We start from the raw sequence: 27,069 nt of genomic DNA on the forward strand, positions 1-27,069 counted from the left end.
ACAGTGAGAGAAGGAGAAGCAGAGCCAGCTTTCCCATGAATCCCAGTGACTCTGTATTTATACTACTCAGGGCATGCATGATGCCAGGAGATTGGAGTATTCCTTATGTTTCCGAGCTGCCTTTGCAGAATGGAGGTCATGTAGCATCAAGGACATTTATTTGGCATCACTTGAACCCAAAAGAACAAGATTTCTGGACATTTTTCTGAAAACGCCCCCCTCCCTCCACCCCAAATCCCTAACTTCTTTCAAGTTCCCAGAGGAAAAGCGGGCCCTGAGAAGCCCATCCTTTTCTTAGAACTTTGGTGGGTTAGGGCATTTTTCTTGCTGTATCTCCTGAGGACTGCTGTTGATCTGTTTGGAAAAGAGTATCATTTATTTGCTCTTGTGCTGATGCCTGCAAATCTGCCAAGATTAGAGCAGGCTGGTGCAGGAGACTTTTTACACACAAGTTGGGGCTTGGCATCCACACAAGCACAGGTTTCTTTTTAGGGTGTGTAGACACCAGGTAAAGGTGACATTTGTTCTCAGGAGGGAGGAAGCTGAAACCCGTGCCCCAGCTCCCTCAGGCAGTGAGGTCCAGCTGCTTTCAGGAAAGGAGTCTGTACCTGTTGTGTCCATCTACACACATGCACGCACCGTGAGGTTCTTTCCCAAGGTCCTTTTCTCTGAGGGCTGCCTGAGAGGAATGGAAGGCCGCAGGGAGCAGCGGGAGTGAGAAGGATAAAGAAGGATCTTGAAGAATCGCTTTGCAAGGAGGACTGCTTACTATTCATCTGTGCCTTGTGCTGGCTAGTTCCTCCCACTTTATAGCTGCACCTGTCTAGTGGCTCCTTTCAACGGTTAGAGACTCTGATATAGATAAACAAAAAAGAAAAAGAAAAAAGACAACTTATCCCTCATGAGGAGGCTCCTCTTCCCTCTCCCTTCTTCTTTGCAAGGAAAACTCAGTGTGGGAGGGCAGGCAGCTTTGTATCAAGGAAGGCCACGATAGCCAAGGGTAAAAACATCTCCAGAAGCAGGACATTAGAGCTTTTGTGGGGAGAAATCCCACACTGAGTAATATAAATACAGACAGAGGGAGCCTTCTTCAGAATGCCACCTGTCCCAGACAAACCTGGCCACTGGGGAGCATTCTCTAGACTAGCATTCTCTAGCCATAACCTGTGGGAACTGACATAATTATGCGCACACTCAAGTGAAGGGTAGATAGAGAGGCTGTGGAAAGGATGAGCGACTATGTTCTGGAATAAATGACTGTAAGGCCTAGAAAGAAAAAATGTGCCAGTTCTGGGTTCTCAGTAGTAAGCTTATTGATAAGTACATGGATAGAGCTGGATCAAAAAAATCATCACACCCTGCTGTTCTGCTGCCCCACTGGCTGTTCTGCCAGGGGCCACCAGTATCTTTCCCTCTGACCAAATCTCCATTCCTCCTCCTGAATGTCCCTCTTGGGGTCTGACTCAACTGCAGATGCAGGCAGTCAATTGGGCCAGGCATGCCTGACTTGACTTATAGAACTGCAGCCTCTAGAGCTGGAAGAGGCAAGGGAAGCTACCACCTAAATGTGGCTTAACAGTTTTTCAGTGCTTAAAATTGAATTCAGGTGGGCTGGGAAGGTGGCTCAGTGGTAGAGCGCTTGCCTTGCATGCCTGAGGCCCTGGGTTCGATTCCTCAGCACCACATAGGCAAAAAGAAAAAAGCCGGAAGTGGTGCTGTGGCTCAAGTGGTAGAGCGTTAGCCTTGAGCTGAAGAGCTGAGGGACAGCACCCAGGCCCAGAGTTCAGGCCCCACGACCAGACCCCCCAAAAAAAAATTGAATTCAGGCCTTGTACATACTAGACAAGCATTCTACCACTGAGCTGTATCCCTAACTCAGTGTGTGTGTGTGTGTGTGTGTGTGTGTGTGTGTGTGTGTGTGTGTGTGTGTACACATAGAGCCCAGAGTCTCATGCATGGTAGGCAAGCACTCTACCACTAAGCCACACGCACAGCCCCTGTATGATTTTAATAAACCACTTAGTTCAGGTTCACTGCTTAGCCCATCTCTGAGCTTTCTTGGGCCCAGAAGAAGCAAGGCTACATCTGTTTGGGTGCCATGACCGTTACCATGACCTTCACAGAAGCTGGGCAGCCTCCATCCTGCTCTTCATATGCTGATTCGCATAAGCTCCTCAACACTTTTTCTTCTCTCCTTTCTCCTGTCTCAGCTCTCTGTCTCCTTTTCATTGCTGGCCGCCTTGGATTCCATTCCATAGATCCGCACCTGGTCAGTTTATCTGTTTCTTGTTATATTTCCTGAACCTTTAGTCGCCTATTTTTGTTTGGTTCCCAACCCATAGTTTCTCCCAGAAGTTTCTTCTTATTTTTTATCCTTACCCCAGTAGAGCTTTTTCTGGGTTTCAATCTTACTAATGTTATCTTTACCCTGTTGCAGTGACTCTGGGGTAGCTTATGAAATACCATACTATCTGACACATAGTAGGTGCTTATTAAAACTTACCACTTCTGTTCACTTCTTATGAAGATACTCTGACAGATAGAGACATTTATTTGAGGGACACATTCCCTTGTCTCAGATCTGCCCTGTTTCATTGACTAGAAAAGTAGACGATGCTAATATTATTTAGTGATAGAGTAATTACATAAAGAACAGTTTTAGTAAGAATTAAATAGGTCAAATATTGTCTCAAAATAAACTTGTACACAGACTAGGGAATAAATGGATCTTTATTACCAATCCAAAAGACTGAGTATCTCAGGAGCCCAGGGACATGCAAACTAGCAGGATAAAACAAAGGAAAGGAAACAAACATCCCTAAAGTGTGTCTGTTAAAATCGGGAAATCCCCAGGAGTATGTGCTAGTCCTTCCCGGACTTCATCGTGGTGATTTCATGCATCTGAGAGGGACGTTGAAAGCCCACAGTACAGCTGTGCATGGGGAGGGACAGACAGGGCAGAGGTCCGAGAGCTCCCACTCCTCTGCTTGGCTCCTGCCACCAGCCTAGCACAGTGTCAGGGGCACAGGGCTGCCTCTCAGGAGGCAAAGTAGTCTTTGCTTCTTTTTCCATTGAGAAGTAGAAGCTGACAGAACGCTAAGGTGCTGGCTGCTCAGTGGTGTAAGGAAGGTGTTAGGAAAAACAAAAACATGTCTCTGTGGAAATGTGAATGAGGAGGTTGGGAAGTATTGAGGCATTGCCTCATTCATACTCCTGGGCTTGGGAGGGTTGGGGATGTCCTTCCCCAGCAATATCCAGGGACCACAGGAATTAGATGAGAACCAGTCCCGTGCCAGTATTTGCTGAGCAAGCCCTTCAAGAGAAGGAAGCAAGCTGGGCACAGGTGGCTCACACCTGTAAACCTAGCTACTTAGGAGGCTGAGATCTGAGGACTGCAGTTCTAAACTAGCCTGGGAAGAAAAGTCCATGAGACTTTTATCTCTAACTAAGCACCAAAAAAAAACTGGAAGGAGAGCTGTGGCTCAAAGTGGTAGAGTGCTACTCTTGAGCAGAAAAGCTCAAGGACAGCTTCCAGGCCCAGAGTTCATGCCCCATGACTGACAAGAAGGGAGGGGGGCAGATAGGGAAGAAAAGAAAAAGGAAGTAGCCCATGGTGGTGGAGTTCCTCCGTGGACTCAAATTAGATGCCGAAAAAAAATACCATGAGCAAGATATATACATATATATACATATGTGTGTATATGTATATATTTGTTTTCAAGCAAGTAGTATAGTTTGTACCATATAAAATGTTGGGAAGACAGCTATCTACCACAAGTGTACAATACCATCTCATGTTTTTTTTTTATTTTTGAGAACTGTTGACACATGTCTGCTCAGATAAATTCTCACTTTTCCCTCCACTAGCCTAGTTAGCAAGTTTTCAGTATGATTCAAATGAGGAAATGACTGGGGTCTTGGGAGGCCTGGGAGCACGTCTCCGTGCTTTATTGCTATCTCTGTAATGCCTGGCCTTGTGTTGCATGGATGGATGAGCTGGGGCAGAAAGAAGAACTAGAAAGGAAGAACTGGGCTATAGGTGGGAGAGGGCTGGACTATAAAAGGTCTGTGATTTATCTGGATATAAAGGCCAACATCTCATCTAGTTTGCAGAAAATGGATTGAGTAGGTTTTTGTTTGTTTGTTTTACTGGCACTGTGCTTTAACTCAGGGCCTGGGCTTCGTCCCTTAGCTTTTTTGCTCAAGGCTAGTGCTCTACCACTTGGGCCACAGCTTCACTTTTAGCTTTTTAGTAGTTAATTGGAAATAAGAGTCTCATGGATTTTTCTGCCCAGGCTGGCTTCAAACCACAGTCCTCACATCTCAGCAGCCTGAGTAGCTAAGATTACAGATACGAGCTACCACTGGTGCCCAGATGCTGAATAATAATTTTTTCACAAAAATATATATGTAAGTGGGCTGGGAAGGTGGTTCAGTGTTAGTGTGCTTGCCTTGCATGCATGAGGCCCTGGGTTCGATTCCTTAGCACCATATAAGCAGAAAAAGCCAGAAGTGGTGCTGTGGCTCAAGTGGTAGAGTGCTCGCCTTGAGCTGAAGAGCTGAGGGACAGCGCCCAGGTCCAGAGTTCAGGCCCAATGACTGACAAAAAATGTGTGTGTGTGTGTGTGTGTGTGTGTGTGTGTGTGAACCGGCCACTCCAAGTACAGCTGATAACGTACCATAAACAGATCTCTATATTTGGGCACCCCCCCCCCGTGACCCTATCCCAGTGGACATTTTAGTAAAGAAGACAGAAACAAAAGTTACTGATAGTCAGTTCCATCTCAGCTCAGAACGCTCGGAAGATGAGTCATGATAAGAGTTTACCTCACACAGGGGCTCAGATCCCAGTAAGCTGTGAGGCTTCATTAATTCAGCTGCTGAGCCTGTTTTCCAGATTCCATGGTAGGTGCTGTGGAGTGGGGCAGGGGTGCGCAACTCTGACCCTTCAGGGGTTCCTCATGCACTGCAAGCCACGCCACAGGGAGAAAACCACAAGATGCCACTGACCACAAAGTCAGGGGGCATGAACTTCTTGCAGTAACAAAATGGTATGTGAAAGGAGTGGGAATGGGACCAAGAAAAGCCTGGCATTGAAGAAAAGAAACAGGTGAGGGCCACTGGAGATAAGAAGGAGAGAACAAATTTAAGGGAAAGCAGTCCACACTGAATTCAACACAAGGTGGGCTCTGTGGTGGCCCCAAGTGGTGTCTGTCAAGCCAGCCATCTCCCTGATCACTTACGATTTTTATGTACTGTCTTAGTATTCAGGAATCCAAAGATCAGACCTCCTTTTCCCTGTTACTTTGCAGCCATGGTAAGGCACATGGATGAGGCCAGGCCACAAGTCCAAGTGCAATGAATGAGACAAAAAGCAGTGGGAACCATCCACGGGGCAGCAGGGGTGCCGTAGTACTCTGCCCCCGCTGCTCCTGAGGAGGATCTGGCTGTGTCTCAGGTTTAGCCCGCCCTTCTTCAAGCCTCATCTTTTAGCTTCCCTATGATTCTGTATCCTACAAACGTTCTTTCTTTCTTTTTTCTTTCTTTCTTCTGTCTTTCGTTCTTTCATTCGTTCTTTCTTTCTCTCTTTTTTGGAGAGATATTTTCTGAACAGTGATCCTGACAGATACAGTCAAATTATTTTAGTGATCATTCATGAGCCAGGAAGAAGATCTAGCCAGGGGCTTGTGTTCCGTGCATGTTTGACATAGATCTGATGCATTGCTGAGGAGACAAATCAAAAGAAAATGAGCGAGGAGAACCTCCATCAGGAAGGGCATGATTGACAAAGCTGAAAGTTTCCTCTAACCTGTCTGTTATAGTTGGGCAAATGAGTGCTTGGAACACACAATTCTGGCCACTGTGTCTACAGTGTGGTACCAGTAATGGGGAACACAGACAGGCTTCCCCATGGGGAGGGGTGAGCTCTGGCTCAGCCTGCAGGAGCTGCATAGAGAGCAGCATGGATCCTTGGCAAGTTGACACCCAGGAAGAATGGCTCTGCCCTCTCTTATTCTGTCTGCAGTGCCTGGGAGTCAAATGGGTCACAGATTCTGTTCATTCATTCATCTGTTCATTTGTCATTTATATCTGTAGTGGGTACCAAGAACTCTAAAGACTTGCTGAAATTAAACCTGTAAGTTGATAGAGGTACAGTGTGATCAGTATTATCCTAACTTCAGGTGGGGGTGCTGGGACACCATAGGTTCGAGGGTGATCAAGGGTGGTGTCATGGCAGAGATAAGGTTCATGCTGAGTCTTTTTTTTGGGGGGGGGGTCAGTAGTTGGACTTGAACTCTGGGCCTGGGTGCTGTCCCTCAGCTCTTCAGCTAAAGGCTAGCACTCTACTACTTGAGCCACAGCAACACTTTCGGTTTTCTGAGTGGTTTATTGGAGATAAGAGTCTGACTGACTTTTCCTGCCCAGGCTAACTTTGAACTGTAATCCTCAGATCTCAGCCTCCTGAGTTGCTAGAATTACAGGCACCCGGCATCATGCTGAGTCTTGATTCCCAATTAGGAACTGAATAAACAATAAGTAGATTAAAGAGTTTAGACAAAGAGTTCCAGCAGGCCTGTGTATCAGACCTAAGGGAGCTGTAAGTGTGCTTGTAGCCTGGACTTTGGGATCAGAGTTTAGAGCCGTCATTCTGGCAGGGGCCTAGGATGTGATGGAGGAAGGTGCATGGATTCAGGATGCTACTTGGCATTGAGGTTGGCTGATGGCTCCCGGTGGGTTCCTAGCCCCTTGGCATCACCTAGGAGCTTGCTGAAGATCCACTTTTTCAGCCCTTCCACAAATCTGCTGAATCCAAAATGCTAAGGGTGGGACCCAGAAATCTGTCTTGAGAAGCCCCGTAAATAAGTCTGATGTCAGTTCAATTTAAGAACTGCTATGGGGCTGGGAAGGTGGCTCAGTGGTAGATTGCTTGCCTGCAAGCATGAGGCCCTGGGTTTGATTCCTCAGCACCACATAAGCAGAAAAAGCTGGAAGTGGTACCGTGGCTCAAGTGGTAGAGTGCTAGCCTTGTGCTGAAGAGCTGAGGGACAGTGCCCAGACCCAGAGTTCAAACCCATGACAGAAAACAAAACAAAACAAAACAAAACTGCTATGTAGACCAAAGAAGATGTGGTGGTAGTGGACTAACCTAAATAGTGGAATGACATGGAGGAGGGAATAGTAAATCTTGTCCAGAGTGTATTCTAAAGGAGGTCATATAAATATGTGGGGTATGGGTGAGTGGGTACCAGAAGAGTAAAAAGGGTTAGAAACATGGTCTTACGGGCTGGGAAGGTGGCTCAGTGGTAGAGTGCTTGCCTTGCATACATGAGGCCCTGGGTTCGATTCCTCAGTACCACATAAGCAAAAAGAAAAAAGCCAGAAGTGGCACTGTGGCTCAAGTGGTAGAGTGCTAGCCTTGAGCTGAAGAGCTGAGGGACAGCACCCAGGCCCTGAGTTAAGGCCCCACCACCAGACCCCCCCCCCCAAAAAAAGAAAAGAGTCAAAAAAGAAAAGAAAGAAAGAAACGTGGTCTTACTAGGAAAAGGGGTGCAGACCCGTAATCTCAGCACACAAAGGACCGAAGTGGGATGATCTCAAATTTTAGGCTAGCTAGGGTTATATTCAGACCCTGTCTAAACCAAACAAACAAAACTAAAACAAGGTTGGCCTTGCATGGTAGCTCTCGCCTGTAATCCTAGCTACTCAGGAGGTTGAGATCTGAAGAGTGTGCTTCAAGGCCAGCCCAGGAAGAAAAAGTAACTGTGAGACTCTTTATCTCCAATTAGCTACTCAAAGGCTGGAAGTGGCACTGTGGTACAGTACTAGCCTTGAGCAAAAGAGCTCAGGGACAGCACTCAGGCTCTGAGGTCAAGCCCCATGATAGATAAAACAAAAAACAAGGTTGGTTATTGAGTAATTGTGTTATCCGCCTTCAGTCACTACAACAAACTTCCCAAGGCAATTAATTTATAGAGTAAGGTTTTCTTTTGGCTTAAAGCTTTAGGGATTTCAGTCCTCAATTGGGTAAAATCATTTGCATCCCATAGGAATGCCAAAGGGAAATGACTAGAAGTATGGTAGAGTAAAATTGCTCCCATTATGTCCCCCAGGAAGCAAAAGAAAGAGACAGAATGGGTGGGAAATCCTATAATCCCCGTTGAAGCCACATCCCCAATAACCTGAAGACCTCCCCCTAGATTCCAACTCCTAAAGGTCTCACCCCAATAAAGCCTCCCTGGGGACCAAACCTTTAACACATGAGGATCTGAGGAACAGTTAGGGTTCAGGCTATAGCAATGATGAAACTGCTTTCTCACATAGGTATCCTTAGTGGGCTTCCTGTTCCTTTTGGGCTTGTACATCTCATCCCTGGCCTCCTGTATGGGGGGACTCTATGGGGCCCCCCGGATCCTGCAGTGCATTGCCCAGGAGAAAGTGATTCCTGCACTTGCCGGTCTGGGGCAAGGGGTGAGTGACCGAGTATCTATCTATCTATCTATCATCCATCTATTTAGACACCTAAGACCCTTTCTGATTAAAGCCTTTGGTCCAGCACACTGACTATAGGACAAAGGGAAGTACAGAGGTGATTTTTTTTGTAGCCCCTCCATCCCTTGACTAGTTTAGGCCAAGGGTTGGGGTGGGGGTGAGGGATTAGATGAAGCTAGCTTCAGAATGAGAGTGTCTTGGACCCTGAGCAACAGTGAAATGGAGAGCCCCATCCTTTAACAAAGACATATTCAGGATCATCTGAGTTTATCATAGAGTAAAGACTCTCTGGCCCTCCCAGCTCTAACTCCCCCTCTAGGCTCACTGTGCCTGGCAGGGTGCTATTTAATGGTTTTCCCCACCCTGGCTCCAGGCTGCCTGTGAACCTGCACCCCAGTGAGACTTAACTGGCACTGAGTAGCTGGGTTGTGTCACAGCTGGGACAAAAATCAAAGGAAACATTCCTAAAATCCAGGGAATGACAATAGAGAAATACACAGAGAATTCCATGTCTCTTTCAAGAGTGTCAGAGGATCAACAATACTGAGATACAATGCAGCTGTGAAATGAAGATAGCAAATAAAGTTCACTGAAAGCCAGGGGTGGGGAAAGGGAGGGTGTCAGTCTGATCAAATACGTGCTTAAGTATAACACCACAGTGAAACTCTTTTGAACAATCAGCATACACTAAAAAAAAAAGTAATGAAGGACAGGAATGTAAACCTGCCTGGTATATGGGTACTAGTAGGAGGGAGGAGGTCAAACAGGGAGGGTAAAGGTCATGGTTATGACCAAAATACTTTATGTACCTGTGTGAAAGGGAAATGATGAAACTTGTTGAAACTGGTTTGGAAAAGGGGTGCCAGTTTCAAAATACAATTTTTAAAAGGGCTAAAATATAGCTCAGTGGAAGCGCATTCACTTAGCATGTAAAAAACACTGTGTTTAATCTCAAAAACCAGAATTAAGTAAAAAATTAAATAAATTGCTGGGTGCCTAATCCTAGCAATTCAAGAGGTTGAGAACTGAGGCTGAGAATTTGAAGCAGGCTGGGCAGAGACTCATCTCCAATTAACAAAGTAAAAAGCCAGAGGTGGAGGTATGGCTCTAGTGATAAGAGTGCCAGTCTACAGTGAAAAAGTAAAGTGAGATCATGAGGTCTCAGTACTGCCGAGAGTACATGCACGTGTGGGAACACACACATGAATAGAGCTTTTACCTCTTCTCATGGATTGTGATCACTTGTACTTCTACAGTATATCAAAGTACCTGATTTTCTGTAGACAGAACTCCTCTTAGACTCAGGTGAAAAGGTCCTGCTTTATAGATGTGTAAGATTTTTTTTGTCTGGAGGTAAGGTTTGGTTTAACAGATTATAAGCTTGGTTTGTAACTGTTAGTCTTTAGATACAGGACATGTGGAACCCTTTCACATTCTTACTGGTAAATACTTTGGCATAACAGTGTTATAAAGGAGCCTGTTCACAGCTCATTATCAAATGTAACTTTTTTGTCCAGCATGTAGTGAGAAATGCCACCTCAAGTTATTGAGATTTTTAAAAAGTATCAGTGGGACCAGGCGCCGGTGGCTCATGCCTGTAATCCTAGCTACTCAGGAGGCTGAAATCTGAAGATCATGGTTCAAAGCCAGCCCAGGCAGGAAAGTCCATGAGACTCTTATCTCCAATAAACCACTAGAAAACCGGAAGTGGTGCTGTGGCTCAAGCGGTAGAGTACTCACCTTGAGCTGAAGAGTTGAGGGACAGCGCCCAGGCCCAGAGTTCAAGCCCCATGACCAAAAAAAAAAAAAAAAAAATCAGTGGGGCTGGGAAGGTGGCTCAGTGGTAGAGTGCTTGCCTTGTATGCATAAGGCTCTGGGTTCGATTCCTCAACACTACATGAGCAGAAAAAAGCTGGAAATGGTGCTGTGGCTCAAGTGGTAGAGTGCTAGCCTTGAGCTGAAGAGCTGAGGGACAGCGCCCAGGCCCAGAGTTCAGGCCCCATGACCAACCAAAAAAAAAGTATCATTTTATTTTTTGAGATAAGGTTCTCGTTGTATAGCCTAGTCTAGTCTTAACTTCGTAGTCTGCCCCTCTCATATGAAAGGATTACAGGCATGCACTTACATAATCAGCTTTGCATTCCTTTCATTGCAAACTTAGTTTAATATCTTTTACTCTGTGTAAGATTATTTGTATTTTTTTCCTGTGATTAATACTCATTGTCTTTTCAATTGCTGGAATGATTAGGAAAATTAACTCCTTGTTGTATTATTATAAATATTTCTCCTAGCTTGTCATTTGCCTTTTAACTTTGGGAACCATTGTTCCCTCAAGGCTTTTTTTTTTTTGGCCAAGACCAGGATTCAAATTCTTAATCTGACACTTTTGCTCACTGGCTGGCACTGAGCAGACTATGTATGAACCATGATCCTCAAATCTCAGCTTCCTGAGTAGCTAAGATTTATAGGCACAAGCTACCAGTGCTTGGCTAGAATTAAATTTTATTAGCACATTTTTTTAAGTGGAGGAAAAGAAACTTTAAAATATGAGATTATTCAATATATGGAAAAGGGCATAAAAACCAAGGTTTTTCAGAATAACTGAGTGAACATGCATACTTGGAGTCTCCACCCAGGAACCCTGTGTGCCCCTAGACACCATTCCCTAGTTCTTCCCCGAAGAGCCTTTCCTCTCCCTCCCACAGGTCCAGAGATCACAATCTTGCTGCTTCAGCTTTAGAGGTTTTCTCAGGGATCTGCAAACTTTCTGGAAAGCATCCAGTAGTACATACTTAGGGATTGCAGGCCTGTGATCTCCACCACTACTGGGCTCTGCTATTGTAACTCAGAAGTAGTCACTGGCAACACCCAATGCTTTATTCATGAAGCCAAATGTAAACACCATGTAATTCTCAGGAGTCATCAAAAATTCTTCTTTTGATCCCCAGTTGCTTAAAAATGTAAAACCATTCTTAGCTTATGACACATAAAAGCACTTGTATTTGGCCCAGGGGCCATAGTGTGCTACCCATTCCTTAGTACCTATCTCTGCATGTCTTAAAACAAAAGCTTGCCAGTTTCTGAACTTTAAACACTGACTCAATATCCCTTATCTTAAATACTTGGACCCGAAGTGTCTCACATTTGGCTTTTTGGATTATTTTCTTATACATAATGAGATATCCTGGGGAGGGGACCCAAGTATGAACATGAAATTCATTTATGTTTCACATACAACCTTATTTAAATTAGCCTGAAGGTAATTTCATGCAATGTTCTCCATAATTTCACACATGAGAAAAGTTTCACGGTGTGGGATTTTTCCACTTGTCATACATTGCTATGACTTGCAAAGTCATATCTCAAAGACAAAAACTCACGAAGTGTCAGATTTGGGAGCCTTTTAGGAATGGAACTTTGCACTGTGGATACTCAGGATTTTCCTGCCCAGGCTGGCTTTGAACTCAGATCTCAGCCTCCTGAGTAGCTAGAACTACAGGCATGAGCCACAAGCACCTAGCAGATGTGCAAATTTATTATTAGAACCTTACCTCTCCCCTCCAGCCACCAGTGATTTTGCAATGTCTCCCAGGCTCTACCATTCTGTAGGTGTGTCAGGTATGGAATCAACTCTGCATCTATTTGACTTTCAAGGCTGGTATGCAGACACAGTCAAAGACAAAAAGAAAAACTATTGGGGAAGGCAAAGCTCTCCAGAGGTGCCCATGTTGATGGTTCTAAATACGGTCACCATATGTGGTCTTTTAGAAGGGTCTCGTGTATCATGCTGTATTAGCTTGCTAGGTGCACTCCAGCTCTCTCACATGACCCTGTGTGCTGGACACCATCATCTCAAGTGTTCAGATGAACAACCAGCACATAGGGAAAAGTGACTGAGCCATTCATTATAAGTTTAGTTTTCTATCATAAACATTCTTAAATTTCAGAATATTCCTCCTGAAACTTCCTAGTCCTTCATATTACTTTTGTTTCTGCAGAGAGGGCCAAATAAAACACCTGTAGCAGCCATCTGCCTTACCAGCATGGTGACCTTGGCCTTTGTTCTTGTGGGTCAGGTGAATGTTCTGGCACCTATCGTCACTGTCAACTTCATGATGACATACATAGCAGTGGACTACTCTTACTTCTCCCTGTCAATGGTACCCGAGCCAGGGCTAAGAGAGGACTCAGAACATCTCCACTGCTCTGAGCATCTGCTGTTGAAGAAAGCTCCCAGCGATGTCACTAAGGGCCCTGCCGGAAGCGTCTCTGAGGGCACTCTCCTCGAATTCAGCAAGGACATGGATCAGCTCCTCCAGCTGACCAGACACCTGGAGAGTAACCAGTCCAGGCTGGGAGAAGATAACAGGACCCCAGAGAATCAGAAGAGGAAAAGCAAGAAGGCCACCATGCAAACCCTACAAGAAAGCTTCCTCTTGGATGTCAAGCCCTCTCCTTCCTTCCCTTTGGAAAGCTCTAATGGGTTGCACTCTGTCTCTTGGGAAGGTCCGGAGCCTCACCCGAACAAGCAAACTCCCAAGAGTGTAGGAACTCGTCCTGAAGGAGCACCAGGCCAGCAGCCTGAGCCTGAGCTGTGCAACCAGCCCAGGCCAAGGGGAGGTGAGTGCTTTGGAAGCACACTGTAGCCTTCTAGTTTCAGTGGCCACTGGTTGTCTAACCTACCTAATCAAATTGTACTTTTACTTCAGAGATTCTCACATTCTTCATTCCTGGAGAGAGAGAGAGAGAGAGAGAGAGAGAGAGAGAGAGAGAGAGAGAGAGAATGTGTTAGTCCTAAAGCCTTGGACTCAGGGCCTGGACACTGTCCCTGAGCTTTTCTATTCAAGGCTAATGTTCTATTATTTAAGCCACAGCTTCATTTCAGGACTTTTGACACTTAATTGGAGTTAAAAATCTCAGGGACTTTGCTGCCTGAGATATCTTTGAATTGCAGTCCTCAGATCTCAGCTTCCTGAGTAGTTAGGATTTACAGGCATGAGCCACTGGAAGACATCCTGGATATTTTTGTTGTTGTTGATCATAAATGCAGAGTGGAAAATTATACAACTCAGTTTATAACACATATGCACATACACATACATGTTTGTCATGCTTTTAGTTCTTTTGAGTAGATAACCAAGAATAGAATTGCTGGAACATATAACAATTCTACTTTTCAATTTTTTGAGCATGTATGAAAATATCACAATGAAGTCCCCTTGTGATACAAATATATGTTAACTTAAAAATAAAATTAAGGCTGGGTATCAGTGACTTATTCCTGTAATCCTAGCTGCTCAAGAGGCTGGAGTCTGAGGATCTCAGTTCAAAAGCAGTGTGGGTGGGGTGCCAGTGGCTCATGCCTATAATCCTAGCTACTTAGGAGGATGAGATCTAAGGATCTCAGTTCAAAGCCAGCCCGGGCAGGAAAGTCCGAGAGACTCTTATCTCCAATAAACTACTAGAAAACCAGAAGTGGTGCTATAGCTCAAGTGGTAGAGCACTTGCCTTGAGCTAAAGAGCTGAGGGACAACGCCCAAGCCTAAAGTTCAAGCCCCAAGACCAACAAAAAAATAAAAAAACAGTCTGGGCAGACAAATCCAAGAGACTCTTTATCTTCAATTAACCAGCAAAAACTCAGAAGTAGAGGCATGATTCAAGTAGTAGAACAATATCTGTGAGTAAAAAAGCCAAGTGAGAGTGCTAGGCCTTGAGTTCAAACCTCAGTACTGGCACAAATCAAAATAAAATAATAAAATTAAGAAAAATTTTGAGGAACTCCCATATTATTTTCTGTAGTGGTTATATCATTGTACATCACTATCATCAGGCCCAATATTGATTTGATAAGTCTCTTAAAGAGTAAATCAATTATGGGTAGATTCTGACCAAGGCCTGCCTTTTTCTCCTTGATTATTTCATACTGCTTTGTTTTGCTGCAGTACACATAGCATCTTGCTAAGAAAGGAAGAACTATATGTTTTGAGTCTTTTGAGTTCTGAAATTGTCTAGTCTCACATTTGACTTACAGTTTGGTTGAATGTAAAAGCATTGTTGAAAATAGTTTTTCTGCTGTCATATAAAACCAGCCCACTTTTGATGCTCACTTTTCACTGTGGAGAAATTTGGCATGCTGATCTCACACCAGGAGAGCCTTTGAATAAGGACTGATCCTACCTTTTCCTCTCTGGAGGTTTTAAAGTCATCTTCTTTTTGTAGTCATTGTAATGGTTTACCTACTTTGTCCTTTTATTTCAGAAGTTCTCACATCCTTTAATTCTGAGATTTTGGTTGGTGGTGGTCTCAGTTTAGAAAATCATACAACTCAGTTCATGACATATTGCCATTGCTTATTCAAAAGGTACTTTGAGTCCTATTTCCTTCCTTCCTTCCTTCCTTCCTTTTTTCCTTTCTCACTCTTTCTTTCTTTCCCTCCCTCCCTCTCTCTCTTTCCCTCCATCCCTCCCTTCTTCCTCTCTCTCTCTTTCCCTCCCTCCCTCCCTCTCTCTCCCTCCCTTCCTCCCTCTCTCTCTCTTTCTCTCTCCGTCCCTCCCTCCCTCCCTCTCTCTCTTTCTCTCTTTCTTTTGTGTGTGTGCTGGTACTGGGGCTTGAACTCAAGACCTGGGCACTGTCCCTGGGATTTTTCCACTCCCTCCCTCCCTCCCTCTCTCTCCCTCCCTTCCTCCCTCTCTCTCTCCCTCCCTCCCTCCCTCCCTCTCTCTCTTTCTCTCTTTCTTTCTTTTGTGTGTGTGCTGGTACTGGGGCTTGAACTCAAGACCTGGGCACTGTCCCTGGGATTTTTCCACTCAAGGCTGGTTTTCTGCCACTTGATCCACACCCCCACTTCACACATTTTACTGGTGAATTGGAGATAAGAGTCTCACTACTTTCCTGCTCAGGCTGGCTTTAAACCACAATCCTCAGATCTCAGCCTCCTGAGTTGCTAAAATTATAGACACCAAAGCCACCAAAGCCCAGCTTTCTATTGATCTTTTAATGTCTCTGGTTTCCCACAAATAAAACCTTTACTTCTTTTTTGTTTTGTTTTGTTATTGAGACAAGCTCTCTCTTGTAGCTCAGACTGTCAACACTGTTGTCTGTCCATCTATCAAGCCTTATTTTTACCCTTTCTCCATATGCCGGTTTATGCTTTTTGTGACTTCTCAGGGGGGTTTCAGGAGAACTACATGGTCAGATCTCAAGCGTTGATAAAATGCTTACTTCCCAGGTGCTCAGTACTAAAAACACTAGAGCCCTTGTTGACTATTCCTTTTTTCCCTGTCTCTGTTGCCTCTACCTCAGAGCAAACCTTCATCATCTCAGTTTCAAACCACTGGCCTATCTCCAGACTCCTCCACCTGGCTCCCCTCTCCACTACCCACTGAATGATCTTCTTCCTTACCCAGAAGCCTTTGCTGGAATCTAATATCCACCATCTATAAAGTCTAGACCATGTATGCTATACACAGTTTCTCACCATCCCATCCCGCTGTTCCTGCCTCTTCACAGTGCCATGCACTATGCATTCCAGGAGTGCCTAGACCAGTGCCCTGAACATACCACGTTGTGGCCCTACCTGCCTTTGCATATCCTGTCCCATCCCCTCAGATGGGCTCACCTCCTCCTCCTGTCTCTATTTGGAAAAGTCTGGCATTGAAAAGTTCACCTCTTCTGAGGATTCCATGTTTCCTCCACTGTGCAACTGTAACATCTTATGCTACTAGTATCAACTATTATCAACTTGTTTTTCATTGAAATCACATTTGTCTGGAGTCCTAGTCATCTGTCTGTCTCAAAGGAAAATGAATGTTAGTTCTATCCCTTTGTTACTAGATTGTGAGCTGCCTGGGGTCACAAAGTATCCTTTTTGCGTTCCTTTCGTTACATTAAGTAAGCCCTTTCAGCATACAGAAAGTAGCTAACACCCAGCAAAGCCCAGGCAAACTGATAACCAGTTAAATAGATATGGCCAAAAATTTGAAGCATGAGTTCATTAAGTGATGAGAAAGTTCAACTATTACAAGAACCTAATCTCTCACAACCAGATGTCATCAAATGATAAGAATTGAATCACAATGAATAAATATTCTTGAAAGCAAATAGATTAAAAAATAACTTCAGTCTCTATACCTTAGGTACACATGTTTGTTATTTACAATGGCTGTGTGAGAGATATTTTTGCCTGTTGTAGATCTCATGAAAGATAAAATAGGGATCTGATTAAATAGAAACAAAAAAACTTTTGTACAACACAGAATCACAGAAGGAAACAATTATTCTGACAAACACAACTGATAAAAGCATACCTTCCAAAGCATATTATATATTTAAAACAGGAAGGTCAGAACCCAGATTCCTCTAAAAAGAGCTCAGGAGACATGCGTACAGTTTACATTTGAAAAGGTCAGTGCCCAGATTCATGCATATCCATTCAAAAAACTTAACTTTCTCTCTTTCTCTCTCTCTCTCTGTGTGTGTGTGTGTGTGTGTGTCTGTCTGTCTGTCTGTCTGTCTGCCTGTCTGCCTGTCTGCCTCTCTCCCCCTCCCCCCATTGAGGATTCAACTCAGGGCCTGATGCTGAAGCTTGCTAGCCAAATGCTCTACCACTTAAGCCACACCTCCCAACCCCTTTTTGCATTGGTTATTTTCAAGGTAGGATCTCACTTTTATGCCAGGACAGTCTGGACAATGGTCCATCTACTTGTACTTTTCTGGGTCACTGGGGATGATAGGAGCGCACCACAGCACCCAGCCCAGCGTTTGTACATCCTCTATTGTTGGGATAGTAAGTGCATGCCACCTTGACCAGCCACTGAGTGTGATGCAGACTCTTGACCTATTATGCCCATGTTCGCCTCAAAACTCAACCCTTGGATCTCTGCCTCCCAGATAGCTAGGATTACAGGTCTAAGCGCCATACCTACCTACTAACTTTTCTATTTAAAGCATTATATATTGTTAATAGCTAAAATTAGCCATCATTTATTATGTCTTATGTGACTTGCACTGACAAAAAAAACTTTAATATGGATTTTTTTCTAAACCCAGAGTTACACATTTGATATTAGACTTTTACAGATCATAAAGGTTTAGAGAAGTTGGACACTTGCTTAGGATAGAAGACAGAATTTAAACAGAGGGCTCTCTGACTTCAGAATGTATACTCTTAACCCCAGTGTAAAATGTATTCTACTTGCTGTGAGTAGCTGTTATGAACTAGGCTATTGTATTGATTAAATGAAAATAAACCATCTTTAAGATATCATTGCATATCTATTAAGTTATTAATAATTGATAATAGTAGGTCTGTAATAAGTACACCCTGCTGGAAGCAACATTAGCTGGTTCATTTCTATTGGACCTGTTTTTTAGGATTATTTCTTTTTCTTCTTCTTCTTCTTCTTCTTCTTTTTTTTTTTTTGCCAGTCCTGGGGTTTGGATTCAGGGCCTAGGCACTGTCCCTGAGCTTAAGAACCTCAAAGTTAACATTCTACCACTTGAGACATAGTGCCACTTCTGGCTTTTTCTGTTTATGTGGTACTGAGGAATAGAAGCTAGAGTTTCATGCATGCTAGGCAAGCACTCTATCATTAAGCCACATTCTAGCCCTATATGGTTATTTCTTAAGGTATTTTAAATATCTTTATTATAACAATGATGAACAGGGGATCACAGTTATATAAGTAAGGTAATGAGTACATTCCTCTTCCCTGCAAGTTGTATAGTTCATTTCCAATGTAGTGTCAAGTGAGTATCATTGTTATATTAGTTCCTCCTTTGTCCTGCTGTTTCTGTGATTCCCTTTCCCTTCCACAGATCAGATAAATTTACATACAAGACAAAAAGTATAGGAAACTAAAACAGAAAAAAATGAAATAACTGTATATAGGACATAATAAGAGTCTCTTGTTTCCAGTGCTTGGAGTTTATGTTGATATGCTTCATTATATATGGTCCTATGCACTTAGCAATTGGACTATTGATAGTGATAGTTTCTATTTTTAAGGTCATAAGACATTGATATTTTGTCTTTATTTTGCTAAGCATATTTATAAGGGCTGCTTTCATGCCTTTGTTTGCTAAATCTAACTTTTGTTTTTTGGCCAGTCCTGAGGCTTGAACTCAGGGCCTGGGCTTCTTTTGCTCAAGACTAACACCCTACCACTTGAGCCACAGACCACTTCAGGTGTTTTCTGCTTATGTGGTACTGAGGAATTGAACCCAGGGCTTCTCTGCATGCTAGGCAAGCATTCTACCACTAAGCCACACTCCCAGCCCAGGTGATGTTTATTTTTTTCTAAGTCTGAATGGTTTTTTTGCAAGTCATATAATTTTTGGTTGTAAACTAGACAATGCATGTGATATATTGCAGCAGCTCTTGATTCTGAGGTATATTTTAAGTTTTATTTTATATTGTTTTTGTTTATGTAAACTGCCTGGGTTTAGCTGTGGAATCCATCTCCCCCATGGTGGATGAATATGGCTATTGGTGTCTTCAGTCAGGTTTTCTGTTTTGTTTTGGTTGTGAGGCTTGAATGCTGGGTGTGGGCACTGTCCCTCAGCTCTTGGGTTCAAGGCTAGCGCTCTGCCACATGAGTCAAGGTCCCATTTCTGGTTTTCTGGTGCTTTATTAGAGATAAGAGTCTCACAGGCTTTCCTGCCAGGGATGGCTTTGAACTGCGATTCTCAGATCTCAGCCTCCTGAGTAGTTAGGATTACAGGCGTGAACCACAGGCACCCAGCTGTTTGTTTAATTCTCATGAATAAAATTCTCTTATCTCAGCTCTCTAGAAGGTGACCCCATGTGTGTCCATATTTCATAGACTTTTTCTGTCTTCCGTGGGTGTGGGGGTGGGTTGGGAAGCACAAAGTTCTGAGCAGTCCTCTGATTTCCTAGACTTCAGTTTCTTGTCAGATTTCATAGGTATCACCAGTCATGAGCATTGTTTGCTGGTCATGCAGTCAACTATGGTGAGGTTATCTGGTCCTTCAATAGCTTTCTCATTTCCAGGATCTCCCTATTAAATTTCTGACCAGACTACTGCTCACTCTAGCTAGGTTCACAACTTAGACTAGCAAAGCAAAGAATTAAGAATGTTCTCCTACACACGTTCTATCTTGCTGAGCATATTCATTTTATGAAGCCAGTCATTCCTCTTACCCTGTTGTGTATGGACAAACCTGATTGTTTCTCAACTGAGGAAGTTTGACCGTAGCCTAGGCAGCCAGCCTGAGAGCTCAGGGCTCTGAGCCTCAGCTCCAGCTATTTTTAAAAAGCAAATATATTTCAACTTGTCTTCATCTGTTAAATTTCTGGAGACTCCAAGTTTTGTTTTGTTTTGTTTTGTTTCTTCTATTTTGTCTTGTTTTGTTTTATTCAGGGAAGAGGTTTCCTGACCTGTTCACACTGCCATAGCTTGAAGTCCCTTTGGTTCATTCTGTCTGGAGCATGATTCATTCTCTCTCACTCGCACTCTTTTTTTCTCTCCTTCCTGCTTTCCCCTCTCACTGTCTCTTTTTCTCTTTATTATTCTTCCGGTACCCTCACTATCTCCCACTCCCCAACTATCTGATTAAATACAAGGCTTTGCTCACACTAGGTAAGCCTTTATGACTCACCTACATCCCTAGCCCCTACATGGTGATCTTTTAAGATATAACAAGAAGCTGGGTACCAGTGGCTCACGCCTGTAATCCTAGCTACTCAGGAGGCTGAGATCTGAGGATCATGGTTCAAAGCCAGCCAAGACCAACACTCCCCCCCCCCAAAAAGTAACAAGAAATAAAGATGACGTGGAAAATTTAGTTGGTAGAGTTATGTTTCTAAGAAATAAGCCCAAACCAAACAACAAACAAGAAGTGTGTACACAATTGTCACAGTTACATTGTATATGACTTGGAAATCACAGTAAAGCAGCTAAGCAAATTATAACATTAACATGATGAAATACCATGTAGACTGTAAACACAATTCTGTGCAACACACATCTTCAGTTTCTACATGTTAATTAGAATGATTTATTCTTCTAAAACTATGGAGTGGATTTTTTTTTGGTCTGGGCCTGAGTGCTGTCCTTCAGCTCTTCAGCTCAAGGTTAACACTACCACTTGAGCCACAGTACCACTTCCAGTTTTCTGAGTGGTTTATTGAAGATAAGAGCCTCATGGACTTTCCTGCCCAGGCTGGCTTTGAACCAGGATCCTCAGATCCCAGTAGCTAGGATTAATGGCATGAGCCACTGGCGCCCAGCTATGGAGAAGATTTTGGAAATGGTTTGATATTGATTTTAAGTAATTTGTATAAAATTACTTAAATTCAGCCAGTAGCTGATGGCTCATTCCTGTAATTCTAGCTACTCAGGAGGCTGAGATTGAGGATCAAGATTCAAAGCCAACCAGGGAAAAAATGTTCATGAGACTCTTAACTTCAGTTAACCAGCAAAAAGCAGCAAGTGGGGTATGGCTCAAATAGTAGAGTGCCAGTCTTGAGGAAAAAAAACCAAGTGGGAGTGCAAGGCCCTGAGTTCAAGCCCCAGTACAGGCACACACACAAAAAAATTAAATTCATTATTTTAAAATGGATGTAGTTTGATTATTCCTCCTTCATGCTTGAAATATTTATATCTGCACATGTTTTATTAGCATAAAATTTCTTACCTGAATTTTAAATCAATAATATGCATTGTGTTTATTGTTATAAGTGATGCCTGGCTTTATTTATTTATTGGTTGTTTTGTAACTATGGGCTTCATAACGTGAATTGCTCCTGATTGTTAATAGTATTTCTAGCATATGAAATTATCCCCTTCCCTAACAGGTGTGTAAGACATGCTACTTCTAGCAAAATCCTTCAAGAGAAAACAGTTCCTTCAGTCAGTTTGTAAGAGTATTAGAACTATAACTACTCAGAATTATGAATAATCGCCAGCCCCTGTTGTACCTATGCAACATCATTAAGGAACCATTTATGAATTCTTCCTTCCATATCTAAAAGTGCATTGGTTGCCTGAAAGACAAACACTACTGCTCCTTCTGAAGTTTCTCTGGTAACACACACACACACACATACACACACACACACACACACAAGGTACAATAGAGATGCTCCTCTGATTTTGATGGAGTTATGTCCTAATAAACCCTTTGCAAACTGAAGGTATGCCAAATTGACAATGTCAATTACTGGTCACTATAGCATAGCAACAGAAGACCTGTGGAATGTCAGTTATTTGTCCTCATGATTGTGGGTGACTGAGAGCTGTGGCTTTCTGCCACTGCCCAGCATCACAAGAAAGTATCAGACACATGGTGCTAGCCTAAGAAAAGATCAGAATCCACACTAAGAGGTACAGTGTCTATTCAATGTACCTTCATAAACTAGGAAAACCTAAGTGGAAACATCCGAAAATCAGGGACCATGTTGTATATTGATCAAAGTTGTAAAAGGGTTAACTTAATATTTGAGGAATCTCGGAGAGGCAAAATACAAGTTTTTAGCCAATAGTGGTTTTTTTTGGGGGGGGGGGGTTGGGTCCAGTTGGGGGGCCTGAACTCTGGGCCTGGGTGCTGTCCCTCAGCTCTTCAGCTCAAGGCTAGTGCTCTACCACTTGAGCCACAGCACCACTTCCGGCTTTTTTCTTTTTGCTTATGTGGTGCTGAGGAATCAAACCCAGGGCCTCATGCATGCAAGGCAAGCACTCTACCACTGAGCCACCTTCCCAGCCCTACCAATAGTGTTCTTAACAACCAAAAGAATAACTCTTTTATTATGCCTCTTATGAAAAAAACGAATCACCGACTGAGTATATTAAACTTACAAAATTTGGTCAATGGTAATAATAACAGAATTCCTTCTTTGTTTTTTTCAAAAATAAAGTCATAGAACCATTTATTCACACTAGTCATAAATCTCAGCAGGTTTTATTTTAATCCTATCTACAGTTAGCATTTAGGAATATAAAACCTGATACTTGCCCTCCAGATTAGGATTTACAACAAGCTAAGTATCATAGCTAGGGACATAAGATGAAGGTAAATATCTGTTAAGAGGATGAAGACTTCTTTGGAGCGCTGGGAAGGTGGCTCAGTGGTAGAGTGCTTGCCTTGCATGCATGAGGCCCTGGGTTTGATTCCTCAGCATCACAAAAGCAGAAAAAGCAGGAAATGGTGCTGTGGCTCCAAGTTGTAGCCTTGAGCTGAAGAGCTGAAAGACACAGTGGCCAGGCCCAGAGTTCAGGCCCCACAATCAACGAAGAAAAAAAAAAAAACTTCTTTGGAGGTACAGGTTCATTTATTCATTCAGTCATGTAGATGAACATCTCCTACATTCCAGGCACTGTTTTAGAGGAATATGCTGAACAAAAGAGGAATATAAGAGATCTTTTCTGTCGTGGGGCTTACATTCTAGCAGAAGAAAATACATAAGAAATAAGAAAATAGGAAGTTGTGCTGTTGCTTAAGTGGTAGAGTGTTGGACTTGAGTGAAAAAACTCAGAGACAGCACCCAGCCCTGAGTTCAAGCCCCATGACCTACAGAAATTTTTTAAAAAAGAAAGAAGAAAATATATGCTGTAATTTCTGTTAGGTTATTATTATGGAGAGTTATACAGCAGGGCAATGGGATAGGGACCAGAGTTGGGTAAGAGGTTATACTGTTTCCCACTAGGGAGAGAATGTTTCAATAGAGACTGAATTTTATGAAGCAGTTAGCCTTGCAAAGAAATAGAGTCCTAGGGAGAGTAAATGGCACAGTTTGGAAATAGTCTGGCAATTTCAAGAACAGTTGAGGTTCAGCGATGACTGGAAAGCAGCAAGCCATGGAGAAAAAGGTAGGAGAGGAGTCCAGGGAGGAAAGTCAAGGGAGAAGGAAGCCATTGTGAGAAGCATGGAAGTTTCTACCTGAGGCCACAGTGTCATCAGATTAGACTTCAAGATTATGAGCAAAACAAGTATAGTAGCGTAAGCCTGCATGCCTAGCACAGGAGGCTGAGGTAGGAGGCCTATGAGTTCCAGGCCAACTTTGTTGGGGATATATTAATGAGGGTATGCTAAACTACTATAATGAATAATTTTTAAAATAGGGTGGCTCAAACATAATATAAATTTTATTTTTCACTTCTATTAACAGTCCAAAAAGTGTTCTAGCTGGGGGGGGGGGGGGGGGGGGGAAACTTTTCCCATCCTTTATTCCAAAAACCCGGATCCTTCCTTCCCTTCCTTCCCTCCCTCCCTCCCTCCTTCCCTCCCTTCCTTCCTTTTTTCCTTCCCTCCTTCCTTCCTTTTTTCCTTTCCTTGCTCCCTCCTTTCTTCCTTTCTTTTTTGTAGTACTGGGCTTAAGCTCAGGGCCTCATGCTCTCATTGGACTTTCTTGCTCATGACTTGAGCCATGCTTCCAGTCTGGCATTTTTGCTGGTTATTTAGAGATGGAGTCTCATGAACTTTTCTTCCCAGACTGGATTTGAACCACGATCTCCAGATCTCAGCCTCCTGAGTAGCTTCTAGGTGTGAGCCACTAGTACCTAGCTAAGCAGTCTCCTTTCATTTGAATAAATTCATAATTCCCTAGGACACTTGCCTTGGGCAATGTCAAGGAAGAGTTATAAAGTTCAGAGTTCAGGTTGAGGAAATGGAAAGAGCCTAAAGAAGAGGCACATATTCTCCTAAAGATCTTGTTTAGTTCTAGGGATTGAATCCAGGACCTTCAACATAATCAGCAAGTGCTATGTCACTGAGCTACATCCCCAACACAAATGAATTTTTAAAAAGTTTTTAAAAAAAGGAAAAGGAGGGGAGGGGCTGGGAAGGTGGCTCAGTGGTAGAGTGCTTGCCTTGCATGCCTGAGGCCCTGGGTTTGATTCCTCAGCACCACATGAGCAAAAAGAAAAAAGCCAGAAGTGGCGCTGCGGCTCAAGTGGTAGAGCGCTAGCCTTGAGCTGAAGAGCTGAGGGACAGCACCCAGGCCCAGAGTTCAGGCCTCATGACCGGACCAAAAAAAAAAAAAAAAAGGAAAAGGAGGCCAAGCACTGGTGGCTCACACCTGTAATCCTAGCTATGCAGGAGGCTGAGATCTGAAGATCATAATTCAAAGCCAACCAGAGCAGGAAAGTCTGGGAGACTCTTATCTTCAATTAACCACCAGAAAACCAGAAGTGGTGCTGTGGCTCAAGTGGACAGTGCCCAAACCCAGAGTTAAAGCCCTACAACCAACTCCCCCCAAAAAGAACTAAAAGGAAAAGGAGGTGACAAGCTGAGAGTAGATTACTTAAACAGTCACAATTTAGGACATATGAAGCTACTGGTAATAACTGCCCTCAGATGTGGCAATAGGAGTGGATTACCAAGGTGAGCAAAAGAAAAGATTGTTGGAGAGCAGGGCCTTGGGTGGGTTCTTTATATAAATAAAGTTACCAATAATGGTAATGAGGTGGTGATAGAAAAATGGCAAATTAGAGGCCAGCATCTTTACCAGTGGAGCCAAGAGTAAGTAGGAAGTTGGTAAAGGACTTCTTAATGGGCTGTGTGTTAGACTGTCTGTTACTATGACAGGAATCATTTGCTTTGGCTCACAGTTTCAGAGGTTTTATTCTATAGTTCTTGGCTCCATTGCTTCTGGGCCATGGAACATCATGGTGATAGGAGGATGTGGAGGTTTCTTACCTCATGGTGGACAGGAAGCAGAGGGAGGAAAAAAGAGAGGAAGGGGAAGTGCACATGATACATTCTTCAAAGGCACACCCATAGTGATGTACTTTCTCCAGCCAGTTCCCACTCAGAGTTGAAGATCTCTTCAAATTGTGAATCCATCAGTGAGTTCACCCATTCATGAAGTCAGAGCCCCCAGTACATGAGCTTTGGGGATATTTTCATATTTATATGTAATAGTTAGGGTGTGAAATAGTCTGATGGCTTTGTGCTTCAGAGAGGTTAGGTGAAAAAGCCACAGTGACCAGAGAAGACAGAGGACCTAGACTAGAAATACATAGCAAGGGCCAGCTGCAGGCCAAGCTCTAGATTCAAGACCAATATTGGATGTTGCCTTAGAAGTATATAACCCAGTAGACATGGAAATACATAAATAGATATAAAACTACAATAACAATAAGTGATATGAAAGAAAGGAGATGGGCACAAGGAAATATTAACAATAGCACTTAGATTTTTGTGGTAGGAACAATTTTTATGATAAAGTGATAATAAGCTGAGACTTGGGGACTGAATAGAAGTTAAGCAAATAGATGGCTGGAGGATCTCAGCTGGATTCCAGGGTCCAACCTATCAGAAACAGATGAAGTTGGGAAGAAGATACTGTATAAGACAGGATCAGGACCCCGAAGAAGTGGAAAAAGCTGAGCAGAGGAGTTGGTGTAATTCATTGTAGTTTGACTTATTTGGTACTAGAGAGGAGAGAGTTAAGCTGTCAGCACTATTTTCTGAGCAACACACTATGACAGTTGAATGTTGAAATGATATGTAAACTTACAGCAAAGTTAATCCAACATACCATTTGTTTGAATCACCACAGTGGTGTTTGTGGCGATTAGACCGTATTGTCAAACAATCTATGTGTATTTTCATGGTTAGATGGAGCATGTCTGGAATCAGGGGTAAACTGAGAAAGCAGAGACTAATAAAACATGACACGCTTTCAGATGCTCTGATGTGCTGAACTTATTGAAGAGCATGCATATGTTTGCAGCCAGATCTTGTTTTTCCCCTCCCTCAGCCTTTTCACTGCTGAAGGGAGACAGCAGAGTAGCATTTCTTTCCCCCTCTCCCTCCTTCATTAGCATCTAGTCTATACCTGAGATGAGGCTAATCTGAACTGCCCTTCAGAGTTAGATGATGATTAAAAACTACCTTGCAGTAGACAAAAACCAGGTTGGGCCTTTTGTTCTAGTGTTCACTCCTGGGGCCATGAACACAGGCTAATTCCACCATTCTTCTCCCTTTCATATGAAAAAGGGGGAGATCTGAACATCTAGTTCCCACAAACAACAGATCTGACAGATGGACCATGGACTTTCAGGGAACTTTGTCTCTACTCTGCTCTTTCTTTTCAGATCCCTGGCTGGTGGAAGGCCACAAACCCTTTGTTTTTCCTTCAGTGACACCAAGTGCTAAGAATTGTCTTTAGGCTGAATTACAAAATTCAGAGAGAAGAGCTAATAGGTGTTTGCTCATAAAAACAGAAGAAAGTTGATAATAAATGGATAATCAAAGCTTTGACTCATTTATTTTTTAGATTTCTTCCTGAAATCCAGACTTCAGGAACAAGAGATCCAGAGGAGATCAACTTCTTTCTACACTAGAATATGCAACCCCTGGGTCTCTCTGTTAGGGGTGAGTAACTTCATCTCAATCTCAGTTGTCATTAAGATATAATTCAAGTGTTGTTATGAGTGATTTGATGAGGAAGAGGGCTTAAATAAAAGAAATGTGATTGATTTGCCTGCTGGATAAGAATTTAAATGAGACAACATCTGTTAAAATTAACATTTAATAAACCTCTTATTGTAATCTTACTTATTCCTTAAGTAATTGCATCTGATAACCTTTGGGTTACAAAATTTCATGCTAATC

The 27,069-nt window shown here is 43.1% G+C and overlaps 1 protein-coding gene across 1 annotated transcript in view; it reads left to right on the top strand.

Moving 5' to 3' along the window:
• Slc12a8 (solute carrier family 12, member 8) overlaps positions 1–27,069 on the top strand; it is a 102,054-nt gene that overhangs the window by 62,488 nt on the left and 12,497 nt on the right. Inside the window, exons 8-11 of the mRNA XM_013019321.1 lie at positions 8,323–8,469; positions 12,489–13,110; positions 19,282–19,284; positions 26,732–26,829. Of these exons, the coding sequence (XP_012874775.1) occupies positions 8,323–8,469; positions 12,489–13,110; positions 19,282–19,284; positions 26,732–26,829 (870 nt within the window). The remainder of the gene's footprint in view (positions 1–8,322; positions 8,470–12,488; positions 13,111–19,281; positions 19,285–26,731; positions 26,830–27,069) is intronic.

This window comes from Dipodomys ordii, unplaced genomic scaffold, assembly GCF_000151885.1.
Source record: "Dipodomys ordii isolate 6190 unplaced genomic scaffold, Dord_2.0 Scaffold45, whole genome shotgun sequence".
Lineage (NCBI taxonomy): Eukaryota > Metazoa > Chordata > Mammalia > Rodentia > Heteromyidae > Dipodomys > Dipodomys ordii.